The sequence below is a fragment of the Chiloscyllium plagiosum genome, chromosome 28 (assembly GCF_004010195.1).
Source record: "Chiloscyllium plagiosum isolate BGI_BamShark_2017 chromosome 28, ASM401019v2, whole genome shotgun sequence".
NCBI lineage: Eukaryota > Metazoa > Chordata > Chondrichthyes > Orectolobiformes > Hemiscylliidae > Chiloscyllium > Chiloscyllium plagiosum.
Genome location: NC_057737.1, coordinates 24,327,092 through 24,350,449, shown reverse-complemented (window position 1 = coordinate 24,350,449; position 23,358 = coordinate 24,327,092). Strand labels below are relative to the sequence as shown.

General features: G+C 38.5%; 1 protein-coding gene across 1 annotated transcript in view; it reads left to right on the top strand.

Annotated features, from left to right (window-relative positions):
• The window catches only part of tlcd2 (TLC domain containing 2), a 56,179-nt gene extending 34,864 nt beyond the window's left edge, over window positions 1-21,315 (top strand). Inside the window, exon 4 of the mRNA XM_043718515.1 lies at window positions 19,779-21,315. Within this exon, the coding sequence (XP_043574450.1) occupies window positions 19,779-20,156 (378 nt within the window). The 3' untranslated portion in view covers window positions 20,157-21,315. The remainder of the gene's footprint in view (window positions 1-19,778) is intronic.
• The last annotated feature ends 2,043 nt before the right edge of the window (window positions 21,316-23,358 follow it).

Genomic DNA, 23,358 nt, shown 5'->3' with positions numbered 1-23,358 from the left:
ATGTAAACTATCCCTGGTTAGCAATGCACCTGAGTACAACTGTCTACTTGTTTTTATTTGAAAATGCGAACCAAAGTCACTAATTTCTAGCCCAGGATCCTGTTTCACCATCTTTGCAGTTTGAACTGACGTGGTCTGTTCTTAACTCAAAATCACTAATTTTAATTCAATGATATTTAGTTTCATTTAAACTTTCACATTTCAACATTCTTGTCATTGTTGATTTTAAGATAGGTATTTGAAATTTGTTACAGCAATATCCACTTTGAATCATTTGGGTAAACTTTAAATGCGTTTCTGCACAATCTGTTTGTTTGTCAATAATTGTGATACACATATAAAATTGTCAACTTTAGAAAATGTGTGTACTTTCAATGGGCAAGACCAGGAGAAGAAGTGTGTAATGTTAACATGGTAAAGAATATATGTTGACTCAATCCCTCCCAACCAAGGATTATATTAATTATAATAATCAACAGACTTGTAGTGTGAATTACATCTGTCTTTGGTGCCCTATAATGTTGTGAATGTATCAACATTGCACAGATCTGCCATGTGAACACCATCACCTTAGTAGTAAATTACTAAGGATTGCCTGACTTAATCTCTAATAAGTAACACAGCTGCTCTGCAAAGGAGTGTGAATCCCCATTTGTGCTGTCCAAGCTTTGCTCCTGTCTTATGAATTTTAAATGTTTGGAGTGCAAGCAAGAGCTCTTAAACATTAAAGGAAAGAATTGCTTCAGTTAAGTCTTGAACAGATTAGAGGAACCACAGAAATCTTTTTAAAACTGGCTTCAGGCTCCAGTGATTCTAATAGGTGCTGTTAACAACAAGCAAACCTGTAATTGCTGTGCTTCAGAAATCTTATTGGGACTTCAAATAACTTTTGTGTCACTGTGTAGAGAACTATTTTGTATTAATGCTGAACTATTTATGGGTAAAGCAGTATTATCTGCTTTTAACTAAGAAAAATGGTCACATGCCTGTACCTGCTGCTTACCTGGAGGTGTAAATCAAGCATTATGTTGCTTTGGCAACCAATTTATAAGGTCCTATGATTAAATTAATTTGCTTTCACTGAAGCTTGCTCTTTAATGTTTCCAGAAGTTCCAATCATTAAGACTATCATGAAGATTTCCAATGCTAATTGTCGCAATATCATGATTTTATTTGATGTACTTTGCATTTTGAAGTTCCCTAATGAACTTCTTTAAAACACACCTTTCCAAACAAGTTCCTCTTAATTTTTTTTCATTTGGATTGACACACACACACACACACACACACTGCATTTATGTAGAACCTTTAAAATAGGAAAATGTATTAACATTCTTGGTGCATGATCTAGACAGAAATTGACATCAAGACAAAGAAGGAGCCATTAGGGCAGGTGACTAGAACCTTGCCAAAATATTTTAGTTTTGAGAAGCATCTTAAAAGAATGGACAGGGAGAATTTTCAGATCGGGATTCACAAGCTTAGAGGCTGAACGGCTGAAGATGCAGCTGCCAAAGAATGGCAGAGGAAGCAAAGATGTAAGTCGACAATCTTGGTGTTGTATAGGATGTCAGAAGCCTGGGCATGGTTACAAAGGATGCCAAGGGTGCAAATAGTCTATTTCAGCTCAAGAAAAGTAGGGAGATATTTGGATTCGATGGCTAAGGAGCAGAGTTTCCAGTGGGTGCTGATGGGGGTATTGTCTTCAGTCTTTCCAATGCTTAACTGTAGAAAGTTCCTGCACGTCCAATATAGGATGTTTAGCAAGCACCAAGATAACTATTTCCAATCATAAAAGGATCGTGAACCAGTTTCAAGTGTTTTGCAAAAGAAGCAAATGCAAGGTGAGAAAAAAAATCTTCCTTCACACAGTAGGTTCAATCGAGGCTTTCAAGAGGACATTTGATGATTGAGGCAATTTGCATAATTACATGGATAATGCAGAAGATTGGCACTAAGTTACAATGCTCAGAGTGCCAGCGCAGACATGGTGGCCTAATGGCCCCCTTACTTTTCCATCGTCATGGTAAACTTTGTGATTCTGTGGTGAGATAGTGCTGAGTGTCATCAGTATATATATGAAATAGAACATTAAAGATACTATTTAAAAAGTGGATAGTGATGGGTTTTTTAAAGCAGAATTAATGATAACTTCACTTGTGTATTTGACCAAAGTTAAAGACAACCTCATAAGGTTATATGTTATGAATTAATTGCACAATAGATGTCAACATGAACCTAGATATATTATTTTCCCAGTCAGGATTGGCAGTGTATGCAACGGGTTTCCAGTAAACAGGCTTTATTGTTGCATGAAATGCTGCAAGGGAAAGTGATCTGATCATTGAAGTATTGACTACTGGATGGTGCTAGTGCTATCTGCTTTATTTAACTGACTGATTATTGCTTTACTAAGTGCAGCTGGTCTGCACAGACAGTGGTTGTAACACTTGAAGTATACATGGGTAATAAGCATGCCACTTGTTTCTGTTCAGATTCTTTGATTTGCATTTTGAATCAAGCTATCATAAGAGTTTTAAGTGCTGTTACATCTGGGTAGAGGCTAATTGACTAATGACAGTACTACATCAAAACTATAAATGGAAATTAGGATGAGGATGAACACAGAATTAGCAGAAATGTATGGGGTATATTAGACAATTGGCTTGCTGTGTACATTTCGTTATGATTTGAGCTTCAATGTTGACAAACTGGTAGTACAGAAATTTATCATTGTAATGATTAGATAATGTGTAAATTAATTTTAATGCAAGCAATGTTTATTCATTAATGATTAAACAAGTTTTAAACCAAAATAATCATCACTTAAAGCATTGAATGAACTCTCAGTCATTCAGTTCACAACTTGTACCCACAATAATTATCTGTTTTCATACAGTGTCGTTTAATGTAGTGAAGTGATTAATTCACAACAGTGCTATCAGACAGAAATTGATACGCTGTGAAGGAGAGGAATTTGGGCAGATGGCAAAAGTTTTAAACAGAGTTAGGATTGAAGAAACATCTACAAGAAAAGAAACCTACAGGATTTAGGGACTGTTGGCTTCGATGGATGCAAGCAAAATAATCAATAAGGGATGAAGGATGTTGAATTAACAAGGAACCAGACTTAGAGGAAGGCAGCATTCTTAGGTTTTAGAGCTAGAAGAGATTACAGAGATAAGGAGGAAAGACATCTCAGCGGTTTGAATGCATGATAAGAATTTCAACATTAGGGTGAACTGGAAACCATTGTATGTTGATGAGTTTGGGTGTGTGGTGAATATGACCACGTGAATAGTAAAATGAAGGCTGACAAGCATTTCTCATTGTGACTGTTTCGAACATTTTAGCAGATCAATGTTTCAAAATCCAAATCATTTGATTACATGCTGCAGCATTCCCAAGCAAGCTGGTTAATAAACCAGTCAAGCATTGCTATTGTTATGCTGTACCTAACCTTTGAGCTGGCTGAACAGCGACAGGACTGTGGCCACAGGAACCAATTTCAAGTAAATTTAAAAGGCATCTGGATGAGTACATGAGTACGAAGGGTTTGGAGGAATATGGGCTAAATGCGGAAAACAGGACTAGATCGGTTGAGGCTATCTGCATGGATGAGTTGAATAGAAGGGTCTGTTTCCGTCCGTAAAACTCTGATTCTGGCATTAAAAGCATTTTCCACTACCAGGACCATTTCCAGTTCTAATGCACATTGCTTCACTAGTGTACAGTTCACCAATAAACAGCTTGCTTCTGTGTTTTCCATCCAATTTGAGAAGGCTGGCAAGTGCAACAGACAGGGGTTTGACACAGTGTGGTCATGGCTAGGGAGACTGGCAGCCTTAATGTCTCACCATGGAGAGGGCTGCTAAGGGTGAAGTAACAAGAGCAGCAGGAACACAGTGGGTGTATCATCTTTACCAGCTTTCACTGTATCAGTCTCCAGCCTGTTTTTATTTTGCAGTTTTATATTTAAAACTCTTCAAGTTGTTCACAGCTTTGGCCTCAGTTGCCTTCTCTAGGTTGGAGGGGCAACTGGCATAACAATGGGCCTGTGCAGTGCTGGCAAAATTGCCTCAGGCTGGGAAAGTGCCCTTCACATATCTGCATCAGAACCCCAATTAAGGATGCATTGGATTGCCAGCATTAGACATTGCACACTCCTGGGAGATAGCTCTATGAGGAGGTAGAATTAACTTGCGGGGCTGGCCTAACATTTCAGCAGAACACTTCCTGGCCCCCCTACCTCCATAAGTGTTTCTAATGGGTTGGGACTCGTCCCTGCCATCTATCTAAATTTTATCTCCCTTGCTGTAATTTTAGCTTTATTCATTTTTAAATTTTATCATGTTTGAGTAATTTTATCATGTTTGAGTGTGTTTATCATTTGACAATTTGGAGTCATCCTCTAGTTCAATAGCATAATGTGAAAGAATAATGGAAATGTCACTGACTAATATGTCTGATGGAAAACATTGAATTGAAACAATAAATTGAAAGAAAATATTACTTGCACTATTTGGAATGGCTTGATTCAAAGTCAGCTTGAGTGATTTGAAGATGTGTTTTTTTTCCATGTTACATGTAGAGTCACCGTCCACCGTCCACCGTCCAACCAGTCCACGCCAACCGTGTTCCCAAACTAAACTAGTCCTATTTGCCTGCGCTTAGTCCATATCCCTCCAAACCTTTCCTATTAATGAACTTGTCCAAATGTCTTTTAAACATAATGTAACTGTACATTGTGCAATTTGTATAAGTAAAGTTTAATTCATTGAATTAATGAATGCAGTTTGATTCCTAGAATGAATGAGTGAAGGTTGATGCATTGACTGAAAGAATAGCGTTTGTTATTTTTAAACTAAAATGTTTCAGTAGGTGTTTTAGCCAATCCTTGACCTGATTTACATCAGTGAGAATGAATTGTTTTGCTCTGAAATTGGGCTACCACTGAATGTTCCCTAACTTACAATATTGGCTCACTTTAAATGTATTTCATTGGCTGCAAAGGTAAAGGTGCATTTTGGGATTGGGCCATGTGACAATTTTATTGTTAAAATGTAATTTCTTAACTAATAAACTGAGTTGTAGAACATGCAGTAAATATCGTGCACTATTCAACCTATGCAGTGGGAATTCCTTAAATTATTTTTTTTCTTTTTAAAAACAGTTTTTATCTCTCTTTATAGTCATATTGGCCATGCCGTTTTAATGATGGAGGAATAAATTTCCTGATTCATCTGATGAAACTTTGAAGATGGCATATTTTCTACGTATATTATGATTTTAGATTTCCACATTGATTGAGATTTTTTAGTATGATGCACTTGCTATGACACTATCTTTAGACTCTGGAACAGTTCCTAGATATTGAAGGGTAGCTAATGTAACTCCACTATTTAAGAAAGAAAGTAGAGAGAAAATGGGATTATAGACCAGTGAGTCTGACGTCAGGAGTGAGGAAGATGCTAGAGTCCATTATCAAGGAATTTGTAGCAGAGCACTTAGAAGACAGTGGTAGAATCAGACACAGTCAACATGGACTTGCAAAAAGGAAATCATGCTTGACAAATCTACTACAATTCTTTGATGAAGTAATTAGTAGAATTGATTGGGAGAACCAGTTGATGTGGTTTATTTGGACTTTCAGAAGGTTTTCAACAAAATCCCACTTAAAAAATTAACGCGGGACGTTAAAGCACAAGGGATTGGGGAAGCGTATTAAGATGGATAGAAAATTGGTTAGTAGACAGGAAACAAAGAGTAAGAATAAATAGGTCATTTTCTGAATGGCAGGCAGTGACTAGTGGGGCACCACAGGGATCAGTACTAGGACCCCATCAATAGACAATATCTGTTAACGATTTAGTTGAGGGAACTAAATAGAATATCTCAAAATGTGCAGGTGACACAAAGCTGGGTGGAAAGGTAAGCTGTGAGGAGGATTCACAGACGTGATTTTGACAGATGAGGTATAATGTGGATAACTGTGAGGTTGTCCACTTTGGTTTCAAAAATAGAAAGACAGATTGTTATTTGGCTGAAAATTGAGAGAGGGGAATGTTCAATGTGACCTAGGTACTTATCTTTATGCACCAGTTGCTGAAAGTACGTGCACAGTTGAAGCAAGCAGTAAAGAAAGCAAGCTGCATGTTGGCCTTTGTAGTGAGAGGATTCGAGTACAGCAGTAAGATGTCTTGCAGCAATTATTTTGTCCATTGGTGAGGCTACACCTAGAATATTGAGTGCAGGTTTAGTCTCCTTATAAAGTGCAGCAAAGGTTTACCAAATTAATTCCACAAATGGAAGGGCTGAGGTTTAAAGAACAATTGATTCAGTTGGGATTGTAGTCACTGGAGTTTAGAAAAGTGAGGAGGGGCCTCATAGAAACCTATAAAACTCTAACAGGACTAGACAAGTTAGTTGCAGGAAGGATCTTTTTAATGGTGGTGGAGTCCAGAACATAGTTCTTATTGAATAGTGGAGCAGCCCTTGATAGGTTCAGTGGTCTACTTATGTTCCTATTTCGTATGTTCGTATTGAGAAGCATCATATTTTAGAAATGAATAATGTTTGACTCCAAATGGCTGTCGCTTATAAGATCATAAGGAGGGTGAGTAGGCCATCAAGTCTGCTCTGCCTTTGGTAAGGTCATGGTTGATATGATAATGAGCATAATTGGTATTGTTTTCCGGTGTTTTGGAAATTCAAATGTACTACCGCCTCTGATTCTCCTTTTTTCCATCTTGCTTGTAACGTCCTCAGAGAACTTTAATGCATTTATCAGACATTATCTCCCTTTCACAAAACCACATTGACTCTGCCTAGTATATCATGATTTTCTAAATGTTCAGTGAACTACTGAGTTAAGTGTCTAATACTCTTGTTATGCTCTGAACCTAGGTTCACAAGATAAATCTCCTCCACTTTTGTTTTTACTAAACAATAATTCAGACTGCCCCAAAATGTATATGTGTGTATGCATGCACTTCCACAATCAATACATTTTTATTGAACTTTTTTAATGTCACAGTTTAATAAACAGCTATAATCTAATCACTCTTTGTTGACTTTTTTTTTATACTGGATAATTACATTTGACAGTCCTATGAGATGTTTGTTTTTGATTTCAAGTACAACCTTGTTCAGGAACTCCTCTGATGATTAAGCACGTGAGCATGAAACATGTATATTATATACTATATTGGATTTCAAAATAGAGGCAGATGGATTTGGATGAACTCTGAGGGTTTTTATTTAACATGGTCAGAAAGTCAATTTGGAACAGTGACTTAAGTACATTAGTTCCAAGAAAGCATGTGTTTGCAATAGAGTGCCTGAGAGAAACCCTGTAGTATAGATAAAATATATATACCATTGTGTTTATTGGCATACAGAGTAAGCACATGTAAGTAGAACTGTTTCTCTGAGCAGGAGAATCCAGTCTATTCAGGAAAGCCAGTTATCTCAGCAGAAGTGATTTCACTTCAGTGGAGTTTCCAAGCCAGCTGAATTTGAGTAGAAATATTCAAGTTGTTAGAACTGTAGAAGTTTAGCCCAGTAGAATTGTGGGAGATTCATGCAAGTGTACTCGGAAAGGAGTCCTAAAGCTGTCTATACAGTCCAAAGGAAAGGAACTTGAAAGCATCAGTAAAAATCTTTAAAAACTGAAATAGGACTGATAATTCTCTGGGATTGAGTCCCTTTGTTAGATGATGTTAGAAAACAGGTTGAACCTTTTGTTTTAAAGTTTGAGTTAAGATCTACATGACTGACCTCTATATTGTGTAGATTTATTTTTATTTTTGCTCTTCAGTGTTTTGTTAAAGAACTTCTGCAGTTTCATGTGAATATCTTTCAGAGGTTAACCATCCTATGTTAACCAATCAGAAAAATGCGTGCAATCTATCAAGCCAGATTTCATTCTGTGAAATGACTTATAGAGTCATAGAGATATACAGCGCAGAAACAAACCTTTTGGTCCAACTTGTCCATGCCGACCAGATATCCTAAATTAATCTAGTCCCATTTACTAGCATTTGGCCCATATCCCCACTTGTTCAGTAATACCATCAGTTGGGATAGTGAGAAAACTTACCTAGCGAGCTGTTGAGTTCTATTATTCAGGAAGTTTTGAGTTTCAGTGCTGATAACTAATCTTGGTCAGATTTATACTGAAACCGCTACATGGTTCAAATCACAGGGCTTTTGAGAAAGAGCATGAGTGTGAATCTAGAGTAAACGTTTAATGTAATGATTGAGATTCCATGTTGTAATCTCATCAAGCATTTCAATAGTAAACCAGTTAAGGTTCATTGACAGCTTATCACAGTGTTTCCTCACTGTTCAGGATATATAAAATAGTTTCTACTGAATTCTGTTTCATGACACATTGTTGGAAATATTAATACAATGTACGAAGTCATTGAGAATAATTTAATAACACAGAACTATGAGATAACAATCTGCCATCTTTCTGTACACTCCACAGAAGTGAGCACAACATGTGTACACAGAAACTGTGCTGCTGCTCACAGCGCTGCTGTTAACACTTGACTTAGACACGGTGATAGACGGATCCCAGGGTTCAGAATCAGAGCCTAACAAGCACCCATGAACAGAGAATCAAGCATAGGACAGGGAGTGCAGCACCTTCTTTGACTCCTCTTTGAAAGACAATGATGCCTATTCAGCCCAAAACCAAGGGTTAATTCTCCAGTTCCCCATTTGCTGCATCCACTCCATGGTACACAAGAGTTACCATGAGTTACAAGATTCTGAAGTTGGTCAGCAATGTGACCCAGGCCAAGGAGGAGATCTACATCATCCACTTCTATCTCCAGCTCACCATTCAGGGTCAGAAAGCTGTTGGGAAGATATCACATAGTTCAGGTTGCATTTGATTCTGCCAACATCCAAGCTGTGTTGTTGCCCCAGAAAGGCAAAATGAAACAATCAAAAGAAAAGGACAGGGAAGAGTGAATGTGTGATTAGAGATGCTGAAGCAGTAACTTGGGAGAGCCAGAATCTGTATTGAAATGACAACAACTCTCAAATTCTGGCTCCCATGCTGGTGCCTCCGTGTATTTTGAACCCTTTATCCCTACGCAGAATGGAAACAATGATGGAAAGAGAGAAAAAGTGGCAAAGCTCTCAGAATGTTTTAATGGTTCTAATTTTCTTTATATTAAAGTTTATGTGATGTAGTGATGTTCACATTGCACAAAGATTTATTCTAAATAATTGAGAATTTGAATTTATATCCAGTTACTGATGTGAAGATTGTGTACTAAGATTTAAGTAGCATTTGCCATTTCCGTCTTTAATTGTATAATATTGATTAATTCGTCATGTGTTTTGCAAAGATCTGACTTATGGTAGCACATAGATCAGTTATGATGTATCCTGTGTGCTGAAGGTCACGAGGAGAGCTGTTCAATAATCCCATTCATTTTGACTTCAGATGCAGTGATGTGATGCAATTACAGAATTAGCAGCTCCACAAGTCTTCACTGATGGAAATTAAGACTCTTTGATTAGATTAGATTCCCTTTTGGCCATGTGGCCCACCAAGTCCACACCGACCCTCCGATGAGTAACCCACCCAGACCCATTCCCCTACATTTACCCCTGACTAATGCACCTAATACTACAGGCAATTTAGCATGGCCAATTCACCTGGCCTGCACATTTTTGGATTGTGGGAGGAAACCCATGCAGACACAGGGAGAATGTACAAACTCCACACAGAGAGATTGTGCAAATTCCACACAGACAGTAGCCCGAGGCAGGAATTGAAAATGTGTCCCTGGCACTGTGAGGCAGCAGTGCTAACCACTGAGCCACCATGCCACCCATTTTTTTAAAACAGTGAGGAAAGCCAGGGGCAGAATTATTTAGTTTATTTGATTGTCTCCTTGTGCAGTCCATCCTTCTTTCTAGTACCTCAATACTCTGGAAATCCTCTTTCAGTCTTTCAAGACTTCTAACATCTAACTTTACTGATTTTATAATACTGCTGGATTAAATCTTGGCTTCTGTCCCACACTCTTCAATCTCAGAGACGTAGGTCAAATGGTGACACTGTTAGTTATCCATTTTTCACCATAAATATTCATTTTCCAGATTATAGTTTCAGAGTTTGGCAAATTTGAAAGCACTAGAATCAGGAGGGACAGTTTATTATTTAATGCACTTCTTTTAGAAAAGGGTGGAGAGGTTATATAAGTAAAAGGAAATTAAATTTTTATTGCAGAACATAAACTAGTCCTTGTTTAAAAAACACTATAGTGAGATTAAACCTGAATTTTTATCAGTTACTTGATAAAGTAATGGCACATGAAACAGAATAATACTTCAGTAAATATTTTTATTGTGCAGGTGTTTGAGGAACTGTATACATATTCAGTGTATTTTATGCATTAGCTGTTTCCTCTCCTGAGCTGTTAAAGACTCTTGTTTGAAACATACCATAGTTAGAATTGGCAGGTTTTCAAATTTCAAGCATGCTATTGATCATAATAATGGTGTAGTAGATTATTGTACAAAATAATCTCAGCAATCTCAGGTACAGAAAGGATCTGAAACATTGAGAAAAATGTCGTAGTACATTTCTTGAATTCCAACATGACATTTCTGACATTTGACTTAATCAAAAATCCTAGGAAGCAGGTTGTCTGGTAACTCTGATCTTATTTATCACCCCTACTTTTCAGATGCTGCCCTTATCTCTCCTCCAGAACCTGCATGTTATTGTTGTTATTAATCTTGTAGCCTTGTGAGGCATCAGTAAGTTGTTGAGTAGCTCAGAATGGTGCAGAGATCATTAAGCCTTCAGGTTGCTGATAAGGACTCAGAGGTTACTATCAGTTCCAACTATCCACCTGTTCCCTAGATGCTGCCTGACCTGCTGTGCTGTTCCAGCAATAAAGTTTCAGCTGCAGAGATCATTAAGCCTTCAGGTTGCTGATAAGGACTCAGAGGTTACTATCAGTTCCAACTATGCACGTGCCTAGCTGCCCGTGTATGTGTCAGCATTCTAACTGTGGATTTAATTTAACTCTACAATTTTTCTTAATACAAGAAAATGGGAGTAAATTAACCAAATAAATGAACTGGTCTTATTAAACAAACAGGGAGGAGAAAGTGAGGACTGCAGATGCAAACAAACAGTTGGGCAGCGGATTACATTGTGACATTGTACATCCCTATTAGTTCCTAGCTTCGCTGTTAGATGGATATGTTGTAAAGCCACAACAGTATTCAGAACTGCCTTTTGCCATTTTGAATTCTCATGTTTTCAAATATAACATTGTTTTTCTCAGGGCAAGATTACAGTTTAGTTGAAGTTGGTATTGCAAAATTCAATTAGAGCTTAGGTGGAACAGAACACTTCTTCATATATTTGAAAGGACTTGCAGATTGGCAATTGTACAGTTTGGAGGAGAAAATGAGGACTGCAGATGCTGGAGATCAGAGCTGAAAATGTGTTGCTGGAAAAGCGCAGCAGGTCAGGCAGCATCCAAGGAGCAGGAGAATCGTTTTTCGGGCATGATTCCTGAAGAAGGGCTCAAGCTCGAAACGTCGATTCCCCTGCTCCTTGGATGCTGCCTGACCTGCTGTGCTTTTCCAGCAACACATTTTCAGCTCAATTGTACAGTTTGTACAATTTGATGAAATAGATTGTATTAATACTTCAGCACATTTGTCAAATGAGGTATCAATCAAAAACATTGCAAAATTCACATTGGTGTTGGTGAATGACTTGAGGAAATTGCAATATTACAATGTTCTGTCCCCTGGTATTTGGTTTAGTTAATCATCATAGGTCCAATATTTCTAATCAATAATCAAAAACATTGGATGGAATTTTCCAGTTTTCAGTTGAAGTATTTTGTTGAGTGAGATTCATGGTGTTGGTCCACCATGCTGAGGAGTAATATTTCTCATAGACGTCTTCTGCCTCATTAATAATACAGCGAGGCTCTTGGGTGCCTTTCTTGAGGAATTGCGTGGCAGAAGAGCCAGACTTGCTCACCACTGCTGTGACCTTCCAACGTTCCTATTTAAGGACCAACTGCACATCACTTCAAATGCTGCAAGCTGAAAACTGGCCCACATATTCTGCTGTTCAAGGACCTGGCCCAGAATAAAGGAGAACTCTCTCCCAGCTTTATGGACAGGGGGCATTGGTGGGAGAGAGGAAGCTGGACCTATTTCCTGCAGACAGCCACATATGGCCTTGCTACCAGACCAAGCCAGGTCAATGCTGTGTCCTGGGTGAAGCAGGACATCCAGCAGTGCAGAAGAAAGGCCAGTGATTTTCTGCACTCTGCAAGGCTAAGTGCCACCATCTTGTCTCTGCTATATTGCACACTCACAGCGCCACCGCTCATCTTAACTTTGCCACTGCACACACATCTCATCAAGGCTCATGGACTACACCTCTCACTACAGCATGCATCATGTCCACTCAATAGCCCTCGTCCACATCATCCTCCTACATGACTAACTCTTCTCTGCTCTCTGCACTTCCCATTCACTCAGTGAGGATATCTCATCACCACTCCTGCTCTGGAATCACCACTAAAGCTTTTTCATCTCCTTACACAATACTCAATCCTTCACTTTGTTTAAATTCAGGAAAAACCATCCCATTCACCAGACTGGTATCAGACACACTTCTTGACTGACTCTGGTGATATCTCATACCTGACCATTGTCGCTTTTCACCCATTAAGAATCACTTCCTTTTGACGTTCACATATGGCCATTTGTTTGAAGCAAATGTAATGTGTTTGCTATGTAAGTGCTGGCACATGCTGCAGGGTGTGACATTAACATAACATGGTGCCACACAGCAACATGTCTTCCTCCCAGACTATTCAATGCTCCCCGTTACAGACTGCCAGCCTGTAAAGCAATGCAACACACAGAGGCTGGTAGCCTGTCACTGAAAACTGAAGACCCTGTGCTCGAAGAAAGCAATGTGAGCTACACAGAGACTAGGACCCCATCAGTTAGCACAGAAATCAGTGAGTGACAGCTAAAAAAGCAGCATGAAGTAAATAAAGGCTGGCAACATTTAAGTAAGTACAAACAGAGTGACCATGAAGAAAGCAAGCTAAGAATAGTACAAAGGACCCTGATCAGATGCATAAGATATGCACATAACCCTGCGTGCAAAGCAACTTGGTAGAAGCATGCAAGTTATAGCTGTCCCTGAGCACCAGAATAAAGTGTTCAAGGTGGAAGTGATGTGTGAGTTGGTCTAACAGTCAGATTGACGATGTGCTGAGGCTGGTGGTTTACTGGTGCTGACTTGAGTTATTGAAGCATTAAGGAAGTTGGTCACCATGGAGCATATTGCCCTGAAGAAGCAGTTAAATGATTGCAAGGACAAGTATTCAGTGAGCTGTAGTTGCCAGGTACCTGCTTTGATTGACACAATGAGAAAGAGAGGAGAATTGGAAGTGGTGTACAAGTAAGGTGAGTAGAGGTATGTAAATACATGGAAGTAAGTTAGTCACTGTCATTTGGAAGTTGCCATTTAAGGCTCAAGGGGACAATCATTAATATTTTCCTCAATGTTAAGATTCTAAATTCTTTTCAGTCTCTCGGTATTTCTCCATCTTTTTCACCATTGTTTACATCACACAGGGAAGGGAAAATTCTGCCCTTAGAGTGACTACTGTTTACATCAGATTGAACCTCATGTAAGTTTTGTTTGACTGTGCTTTGTGTTATGATCCATCTTCACTTATTACTCTTTGCTCTACATCATGAAAAGTACGATGGAATATTTAGGATGTTATTGTTGAGGTCACTGTGTACTCAACTTCAGATTCTGTAAAGGTTATTTAAGTAAAGCAAAACAACAAATGAAAAGGTGTTGAATTACAAGATGTAATTATTCCTGCGTGCTTTGCAATTCAGTCATTTTCAGGGAAATACCTTAATTGCTGAACAATCAGTTACATTCTTCATGGGCCCATACTTATCTTAACATTTTCTGGTATAATTTGTGTATGTGCCAAAGTTTCTGGAGCAGAACTCAGCCCTTTAGCACCCATCCAGTGCAGCTAGACCTTATACATATTGCCCTTGGTTCAATCTTCAAATAACACAGGCATGCAACAAGCAACATAGTCAGTTTCTAGACTTTAGAGTGAACAGCCTCTGATCTATCCTCTTTGGAGACAAAGAGTATCACAAAAAATATCTATAATTCATGTGGCACAGTAGTTAGTGACCCTACCTCTGAGTCAGAGACCCTGGGTTCAAGTGCCACCTGGTCTAGAAGTGTTATAACATCTCTGAACAGGTTGATACAGATAATATCTAGAATTTGTTAACATAGTTGCATTTGCATGTATGACTACTCCAGTCCCGGGGAATGCAATTATATGTATTGTGGTTGGCCTTGAACTCCTGCAATATTATGAGACATTTGCATTGCATATGAAAATCTGCCAAGTTGTGGATATCCCATATTATTCACATGCTAGATTGTGAGGTGCACTTTGGGGACCTCAGTATCCTCATTAGATGCTGGTTGAGCAGCTACTTAAGCCAGTTAATTGTTCCTACACCACCTCCATGCTGACAATAACTGAACTGATCAGCACTTTATCTCAAGCTGTATACATTAATTAGTTTTTACTTTCTAAGTAACCCTAGTAGTACCTTATGTACCTTGAATACAAGATGAAAATTTTGCTCATGTCTCTTTTTAGCAATGTTTATTTCTGAAACACAGGGAAGGAAATTACTAGAAGAAGAATCGGATAGTTTTTTTTAAGATTTCTGTTCTGACCTGTCCAGTTGTATTTGCCCTGACATTTGCTTCCCCCGATGAACCATCGCACAGAGGTGTGGAACCAGACAAATCTTTCCTCATTTATTCCCTGATTCAGTACTCGCCCCCTCTCATCAAACAATGACATCTGGTCTGGGCGTATGTAGTAAAATGAGATTTGATCTGAAGAATGCCCTTATTGCTAACTTCCATCCTTAGTGAATAAATAAACCAATTCTTTCAGCTCTAACTTACACATTCTAGAAAATTTCCTGTTCTCATAATCATTTTGTTTTAAACTGAAGTAGAATTCCTTTTGAAGTGGCTGAGATTTACTTACTTGAGCCTCTTTATGATGAAGATGAACTGCTTAATGTCAAGAGTCAGCTGTTACTTTCTTATTAATAACATGATGCTTGTTAATTCATTTTTCAAAACATCGCTGCTGTATCACAGTGCAGTGCTGCTGTTTAAAATTACTAGTTTTATTTCTCATGCAAAACACACTCTTGATGAAAACTAGCAATTAATTGTATTGCACAGCTGCTGCAAGGAAAGATTGTGGATTATTTTAAGGTTAGAGTCTAATCCACAGCAAGTGCTGTGAAATCCAATGCAATACTGTAATTAATTGAATACTTAAGCTTGATTGCTGCACAACTAGCATTCAACAGCTGAGCCTGTTCTACATGAATGGCTTTATTTTACAACATATGGGTGACTAGACTGCACGAGGGAATAAATATGATGCAAATTATATTGAAAAAAACAGAATCGGAGTTAGAAAAGCATTGGAACAAGTGTAGGCCATTCAGCCCCTCAAGTTTGTTCCAGCATTCAATGGGGCGGCACGGTGGCACAGTGGTTAGCACTGCTGCTGCACAGCGCCAGAGACCTGGGTTCAATTCCCGCCCCAGGCGCCCGACTGTGTGGAGTTTGCACGTTCTCCTCGTGTCTGCGTGGGTTTCCTCCGTGTGCTCTGGTTTCCTCCCACCATCCAAAGATGTGCAGGGTCAGGTGAATTGGCCATGCTAAATTGCCTGTAGTGTAAGGTAAGGGGTAAATGTAGGGGTATGGGTGGGTTTCGCTTCGGCGGGTCGGTGTGGACTTGTTGGGCCGAAGGGCCTGTTTCCACACTGTAATCTAAAAAAAAAGATTCTGGCTGACCAATGGCTTAACTCCATATACCTGTCTTTGGCCCATATCCCTGAATGTGTTTGCTTAACAAAGATTTATATGCATCAGATTCAAAATTAACAACTGAACCACCATCCATTGCCATTTGTGGAAGATAATTCCAAACATCTAGCCTCTTTGTGTGTAGAAATGCTTCCTAACATCTCTCCTGAATGGTTTGGATTTAAGTCTCAAACTATGTCCTCTAGTTCTAGAATTCCCCAACCAGTGGAAATAGTTTATTTTTATCTGCCTTGTCTTTTGTTAATATCTTACAAACTTCAATCAGGTTACCTGTCAACCTTCAACAGGCCTAATTTGTATAATTTTTCATCATAATATCTAACATCTGGCATCATTCTTCTAAGTTGACATTGTACTTGCTCCAAGGCCAGTATATGTTCCTAAGGTATGGTGCCCACGTCTGTTCACAGTATTCCAAGCAGAGTCTAACCAGGTAAGTAATGGAACAAATGGAAATATGAAAAAAATGTTTAAAATTTGGGGTGAAGATTTTTATTCAAATGTTGGACTGCATTCTTTTGAAGTTAATAACTGCATCTTTCTAGCATTTACTGTTTTATTTCAGCATTGTCCATTTTATTTTATCTCCAGCATTGTAGATTTTACTTGTTTCTCCAGCATTGTTGCTTTCATTCTTCCCTTCAAGTTATTTTGTTAATTTACTAATATATGAAAAGTCAAAAGTACATAAAAATAGGGGCAGAGGTGGCCCATTTGATCCTTTGAGCCTTCCCCCTAATTCAGTAAGACCATGGCTTATCCAATAATGGCTTTAATTCCACGTAACTATCTATTCCCTATTTGGTTCAATTCCCCTCTAAGTCAAAAATTTCATTCATCTTTGAATATGTTCAATGACGCCACTCCACTGCACTCTGTGGAAGAGAATTCCAAACACAAGCAATTCACGAAGAGAAGAAATTCCTCATTCAAATCTAAATTGGGAGACCCCTTATTATGAAGCTCTGCTCATCATTCTAGATTCCCCATGAGAGAAAGCTCCCTCTGGATCTGCTCAACTTTAAAACAATCCGTTAATGTCATGAATCAATCTCATGAACCTTTTCTAAATTGTCAGCAATGTAAGTATATCCCCCTTTCAATTTGGAGACCTGAACTGTAAGCAGTACTCCCACACATTGCTTGTACAGGTCTAAAAAGATTTCCCTGCTTTTGTGTTGAACTCCTCATATAATAAAGGCCGATATTTTATTTGTGTTCCTAATTACTGGCAAGTGTGTTAACTTCTTGTGATTCCTGTGCAAAGACATTCAGATCCCTCTAAACCACAAAATTCTGGAGAGTCTCGATCTCCTGTGGAGTGTTGCTGAACAAAGAGACCTTGGAGTGCGGGTTCATAGCTCCTTGAAAGTGGAATTGCAGTTAGATAGGATAGTGAAGATGGCATTTGGTATGCATTCCTTTATTGGTCCCACCATTGAATATAGGATTTGGGAGGTCATGTTGCAACTGTACAGAATTATAATTGTACCAGCCTGCACCACATCCTCTGGCAGCCCATTCCATACATGCACCACCCTCTGCATGAAAAAAATTTCCCCTTAGGTCCCGTTTAAATTTTTCCCCCTCTTCACTCTAAACCTATGCCCTCTCGTTCTGGTCTCTCCCACCCCGCTTTTGGAATATTGTGTGGAACTCTGGTCTCCTTCCTATCGGAAGGATGTTGTGAGACTTGAAAGGATTCAGAAAAGATTTACAAGGATGTTGCTAGGATTGGAGGATTTGAGCTACAGGGAGAGGCTGAATAGGCTGTGGTTCTTTTCCCTGGAGCATCGGAGGCTGAGGGGTGACCTTATAGAGGTTTATAAAAATCATGAGGGACATGGATAGGGTAAGTAGACAAAGTCTTTTCCCTGGGGTGGGGGAGTCCAGAACGAGAGGGCATAGGATAAGGATGAGAAGGGAAAGATATAAAAGAGACCTAAGGGGCAACTTTTTCACGCAGAGGGTGGTACGTGTATGGAATGAGCTGCCAGAGGAAGTGGTGGAAGCTGGTACAATTGCAACATTTAAGAGGCATCTGGATGGGTCTATGAATAGGAAGGGTTTAGAGGGATATGGGCCAAATGCTGGCAAATGGGACTATATTAGGTTAGGATATCTGGTTGGCGTGGATGAGTTGGACTGAACGATCTGTTTCTGTGCTGTACATCTCCATGACTCTCTCTGCCATCTGATACCATATTGTCATTTTTTTCACTGTTGCTGAACCGAAACCCTGAACTTCCCTTCCTAACAGCAATGTGAGTATATCAACCTTTCATTGAATGCAGTGGTTCAAGAAGATGGCTCACTTCCATCTTCTCAAGGGTAATTAGAGATGGGCATTAAAAGCTGACTTAGCCATCAGTGCCCATATGCTGTGAACAAATAAAAAAATCAATAATATTCTGCTTCTCTAATTTTCCTACCAAAATGGACCACCTCACATTTTCCCACATTATACTCCATCTAATTTCTTTTGTCAATTAAACTACGTCCCTTTGCAGACTCTGCATCCTCCACAGAACTTGGTTTCCTATTTTACCTTTGTATCATAAACACATTTGGCTACAATGCACTTTCTTCATCCAAACATTTATATAGTTTGGAAGTGGTTGAGGTCCCTGCATTGATCCCTGTGACACCCTTTTTTTTCATTAATTTGTGTGCATTGCTGGCTGGCCAGCTTTTATTGCCCGTCCCAAGTTGTCCTTGAGCATGTGGTGGTGAGTTGCCTTCTTGAACTGCTGTATTCCACATGCTGTAGGTTGACCCACATGCCCTTAGGGAGAGAATTCCAGGATTTTGACCCAGTGACAGTGAAGAAATGGCAATGTATTTCCAAATCAGGATGGTGAGTTGCTTGGAGGGGAACTTGCAGGCAATGGTGTTCCCATGTATATGCTGCCATTGTCCATCTAGATGGAGGTGGTCATGGGTTTGAAAAGTGCTATCTAATGAGCTTTGGTGAATTTTCTGCAGGTGCATCTTGTAGATAGTACACATTGCTGCTACTGAGCGTCCGTGGTGAAGAGGGTGGATGCTTGTGATGGCTACAATGTGCCTAACTGAAAATTACCCAATTATTCTGACTTTCTGTTTCATGTTAACTAGCTGATCTTTATCCAGGCTAATATCACTGGCTAATATCTCCAATACCATGAGCTGTTATACTTGTATAGTAACTGTTTATGTGGGACCTTACTGAATGCTTTTTGGAAATTCAGAATACAATATATCAACTTGTTCTCCTTCTTCCACTCTGCTTGTTATGGCCTTAAATAACTCTCATAAAATTGTCAATCCTCATCAAGTTTGTTTCTCTCATAGCTTTCCCACTGTAACCTTTGGCCTTTTTTGTACATCACTGATTTTAACCTATTAATCAGTCTGATCAACTGTTTCAAGAATTCCTTCCTAATAGCTGTTCTGGTGTAAATTTTTAATTTCTGACATCTAATTTCATCCAGCTGACCTGCATTCATGGATTATTTCAGTGCCTCTTCTGTAAGAAAATAATTTAAGTGATTAATAATTTTAAATAATTTCTTCATCTCAAGGCCTTCCATTTACTTACCATTCTCAACTACAGAATTGGTGCTTATCTAATCTTTCTCACGGATAAAGCAGCAAAAAAATGGAAAGGCTAAATGATTGTATGATTGGCCACAAAACCTATTAGTTGAATTGTCTATGCTATTGGATTTCCTGAAGTCTTTAAGGGATTCTGATCTCTGTGAAGTCCAAAATACCGAAATGTTGTTTATTTCCCTAGGTAATCACTTGTTTTGGAATTTCTGTGAGCCTCTTCAGCTACGTTGGGTTTGCTGTCGTAGCTTTACTGGTTGAAATCAACTCCATCTTCCTGCACCTGAGGCAAATTCTTCTGATGGCCAACATGAACAAAACCACTTGCTTCCGCATTAACAGCATCATCAATCTGGGAACCTATGTTATCTTCCGTATTAGCACGCTGGCCTGGATGACACGCTGGCTGGTCCTAAACCGTGACAACATCCCTTTAATAAATTACAGCATCGGGAGTGTAGGAATGGCCATCATGACTTTAATGAATATTGTGCTTTTCTATCGACTACTAAGAAGTGACTTTCTGAAATCTAGCTGGGAAGGGAAGAAGGAAAAGGAGAAGTAAAATTGAAGTGGTGTTTCCTCCCCAAAACTAGTGCTTAATTTCTGAAGGAAGAGCTGAAAAGGGACCTTTAGCTCCTTCGAATGTAAATAGTCCCATTCAGTTCAGTGTAATTCTGGATAACCTGATGGGCTTAATTGTAAATATATTTTTAAAATTTATCTCTAATATTTTGAAAGGTGGTGTTTTTAATATAATGATGTTACAAGTTTTATTAAAAAAATGAAAATGATACAAAATTTTTAATGCTTTCTTTTCTAAACATTTTAAACAAATGCAGTTAAATATGTGACAAAATTAAATACCATAATCTTACAGTACCTCACTTCAAACTACATTGGGCAAGTGTTAGACTATCGGGCAATGTTTAACTCTTGCAGTGTTTGTTGTTTAATTTTTGCAATTATTGTTACCACTCCCAAAAGGATTCATTCTAATCATTCTAAATAATTCCATGCTGGTTTTGATGCTGAAAACTCGGTAAATTATACACAAATGCCCGTAATTGTCAGTTGCTCAGCTGGCCTTTCAAATGTATCAATTTAAACATAAGCATGTCAGATTAATGAACTGGGAAGTGAGACAGTAGCCCATCAAAAGTATGCTGATAATAATGAATGATTTGATTACTCACGCAAAGTGCGAAATTTGTTTACTAAACGTCTTCATTTTATATAAATGTTTGCTGAGTGTTACTTAATTTTATACATAGAAATAGCATGTTTCAAATAGCTATACAGAAATCTTGAGTGAGTGGTGTAGGATACAAATGAAAATATAATTTCATCTTGAATGTACACAGCCTCAAAAGCTGTAATATATTTATAATATATCAATTTTTTAACTGATATATACGTATATATTTGTAACATATCAATAACCACCTACACTTTCTTGACTGCCTTTGTATTATTTGTTTGGTTTTAAAATAGTAAAATAGAGCTGAGAGTAATGACATAATTTTACAGAAAATAGTCATTTTTTTACTTTAATGTGAAATAATTTTGTTGTGCACAACATTCATATATTTCTTACAGGACTAAAATGTGAACCACTAGTTTTGAGATCAATCTGTGAGCTATTTTTAAAAATGTTTTCTAAATTTACAATCTGTAGAATGTAATCAAAAGAATATTAAATCTGAACTATTTATTTAGTCAAACTTATGCCTATTAATCTGCATGTGGAGGTGTCAGAGTTGGACTGGGGTGGACAAAGTCAGACGTTATCCAACACCACATTGTAGTTCAACAAATTTATTTGAAATCACAGGCATTTGGAACAATGCTGCTTCATAAGATGAAGTCATCTTACTTCACCTGACAAAGATGATTTCTTACTTAGATCCACCTCTTCTTAATTAATAGATCCTGTCCTTTGATGAAGAAATATAGCAGAAAAAATTATCAATGTAACTGAAATCTGTCTCCTGTAATATGATAATCTAAATGTTGAGAATTAGTCTAAATTGTGTCATAGAGTCATAGAGATGTACAGCACAGAAACAGACCCTTCGGTCCAACCCGTCCATGCCAACCAGATATCCCAACCCAATATAGTCCCACCTGCCAGCACCCGGCCCATATCCCTCCAAACCCTTACTATTCATATACCAATCCAGGTGCCTTTTAACTGTTGCAATTGTACTAACTTCTACCACTTCCTCTGGCAGCTCATTCCATACACGTATCACCCTCTGCGTGAAAACGTTGTCCCTTAGGTTTCTTTTATATCTTTCTCCTCTCACCCTAAACCTATGCCCTCTAGTTCTGGACTCTCCCACCCCAGGGAAAATACTTTGTCTGTTTACCCTATCCATGCCCCTCATGATTTTATAAACTCCTATAAAGGCACCCCTCAGCCTCTGACACTCCAGGCAAAACAACCTCAGCCTGTTCAGCCTCTCCATAGATCTCAAATCCTCCAACCCTGGCATCATCTTTATAAGGTTTAACAACATCTTTCCAATAGGAAGGAGACCAGAACTGCACACAGTATTCCAAAGGTGGCCTAACCAATGCCCTGTATAGCCACAGCATGACCTCCCAACTTCTATACTCAGTACTCTGACCAATAAAGGAAAGCATGCCAAATGCCTTCACTATCCTGTCTACTTGCGATTCTACTTTCAAGGAGCTTATAAACCTGCACTCCAAGGTCTCTTTGTTCAGCAACACTCCCGAGGACCTTACCATTAAAAGTGTATAAGTCCTGCTAAGATTTGCTTTCCCAAAATGCAGCACCTCGCGTTTATCTAAAATAAGCTCCATCTGCCACTCCTCAGCCCATTGGCCCATCTGATCAAGATCCCATTGTACTCCAAGGTAACCTCCTTCACTGTCCACTACACTTCCAATTTTGGTGTCATCTGCAAACTTAATAACTGTACCTCTTATGCTTGTATCCAAATCATTTATATAAATGACTAAAAGTAGTGGTCCCAGCACTGATCCGTGTGGTACTCCACTGGTCACAGACCTCCAGTCTGAGAAACAACCTTGTCGGATGCCTTACTGAAGTCCAAATAGATCATGTCTACCATTCTCCCCTCATCAATCCTCTTTGTGATTTCTTCAAAAAGACTCAATCAAGTTTGTGAGACACGATATTTCCCACACACAATCAATATAATACTAAGGCAGTACCTTCAGTCAAATGATCAAGACATTGAACCAGATTTGTAGAGATAATAAATAGCAAGGGGAGTTGTTTATAGGCCAGCAAGCAGGAGTGGTAATGTTGGGCATGGTATCATTGAGGAAATTGGGATTGTATGTAACATTAGTAGCATAGTAATAATGGGCAAGTTCAATTTGCATGTAGACTGGGTAAACCTAATTAGCACTAATACTGTGAAACATAAATTCCTGGAATGGTATGTTGAGGAATCAGCCAAAAATTGGGATATTTTAAACGTAGTAAGTAGCAAGAAAGAAATAATTAAAATTCTTGTGATGGAGTGTTGGGAAATAGTGACATTAACATTGTACCGTTTTAAATTCTTTTGCAATTGAGACGGTTTGTTCTGAAACTGGAGTCTTAAAGTTGAACAAAATAAAGTTTGAATAGCAAATTGCCTATGATAGATTAACAAAATACATTTAAAAACCTGAAATTGAACAGTCAGTGGCTCGAATTTAAACAAGTATTACATATGTTTTCATTCATTCATTGAATGTGGGCATCACAGACAGGCCAGCATTCA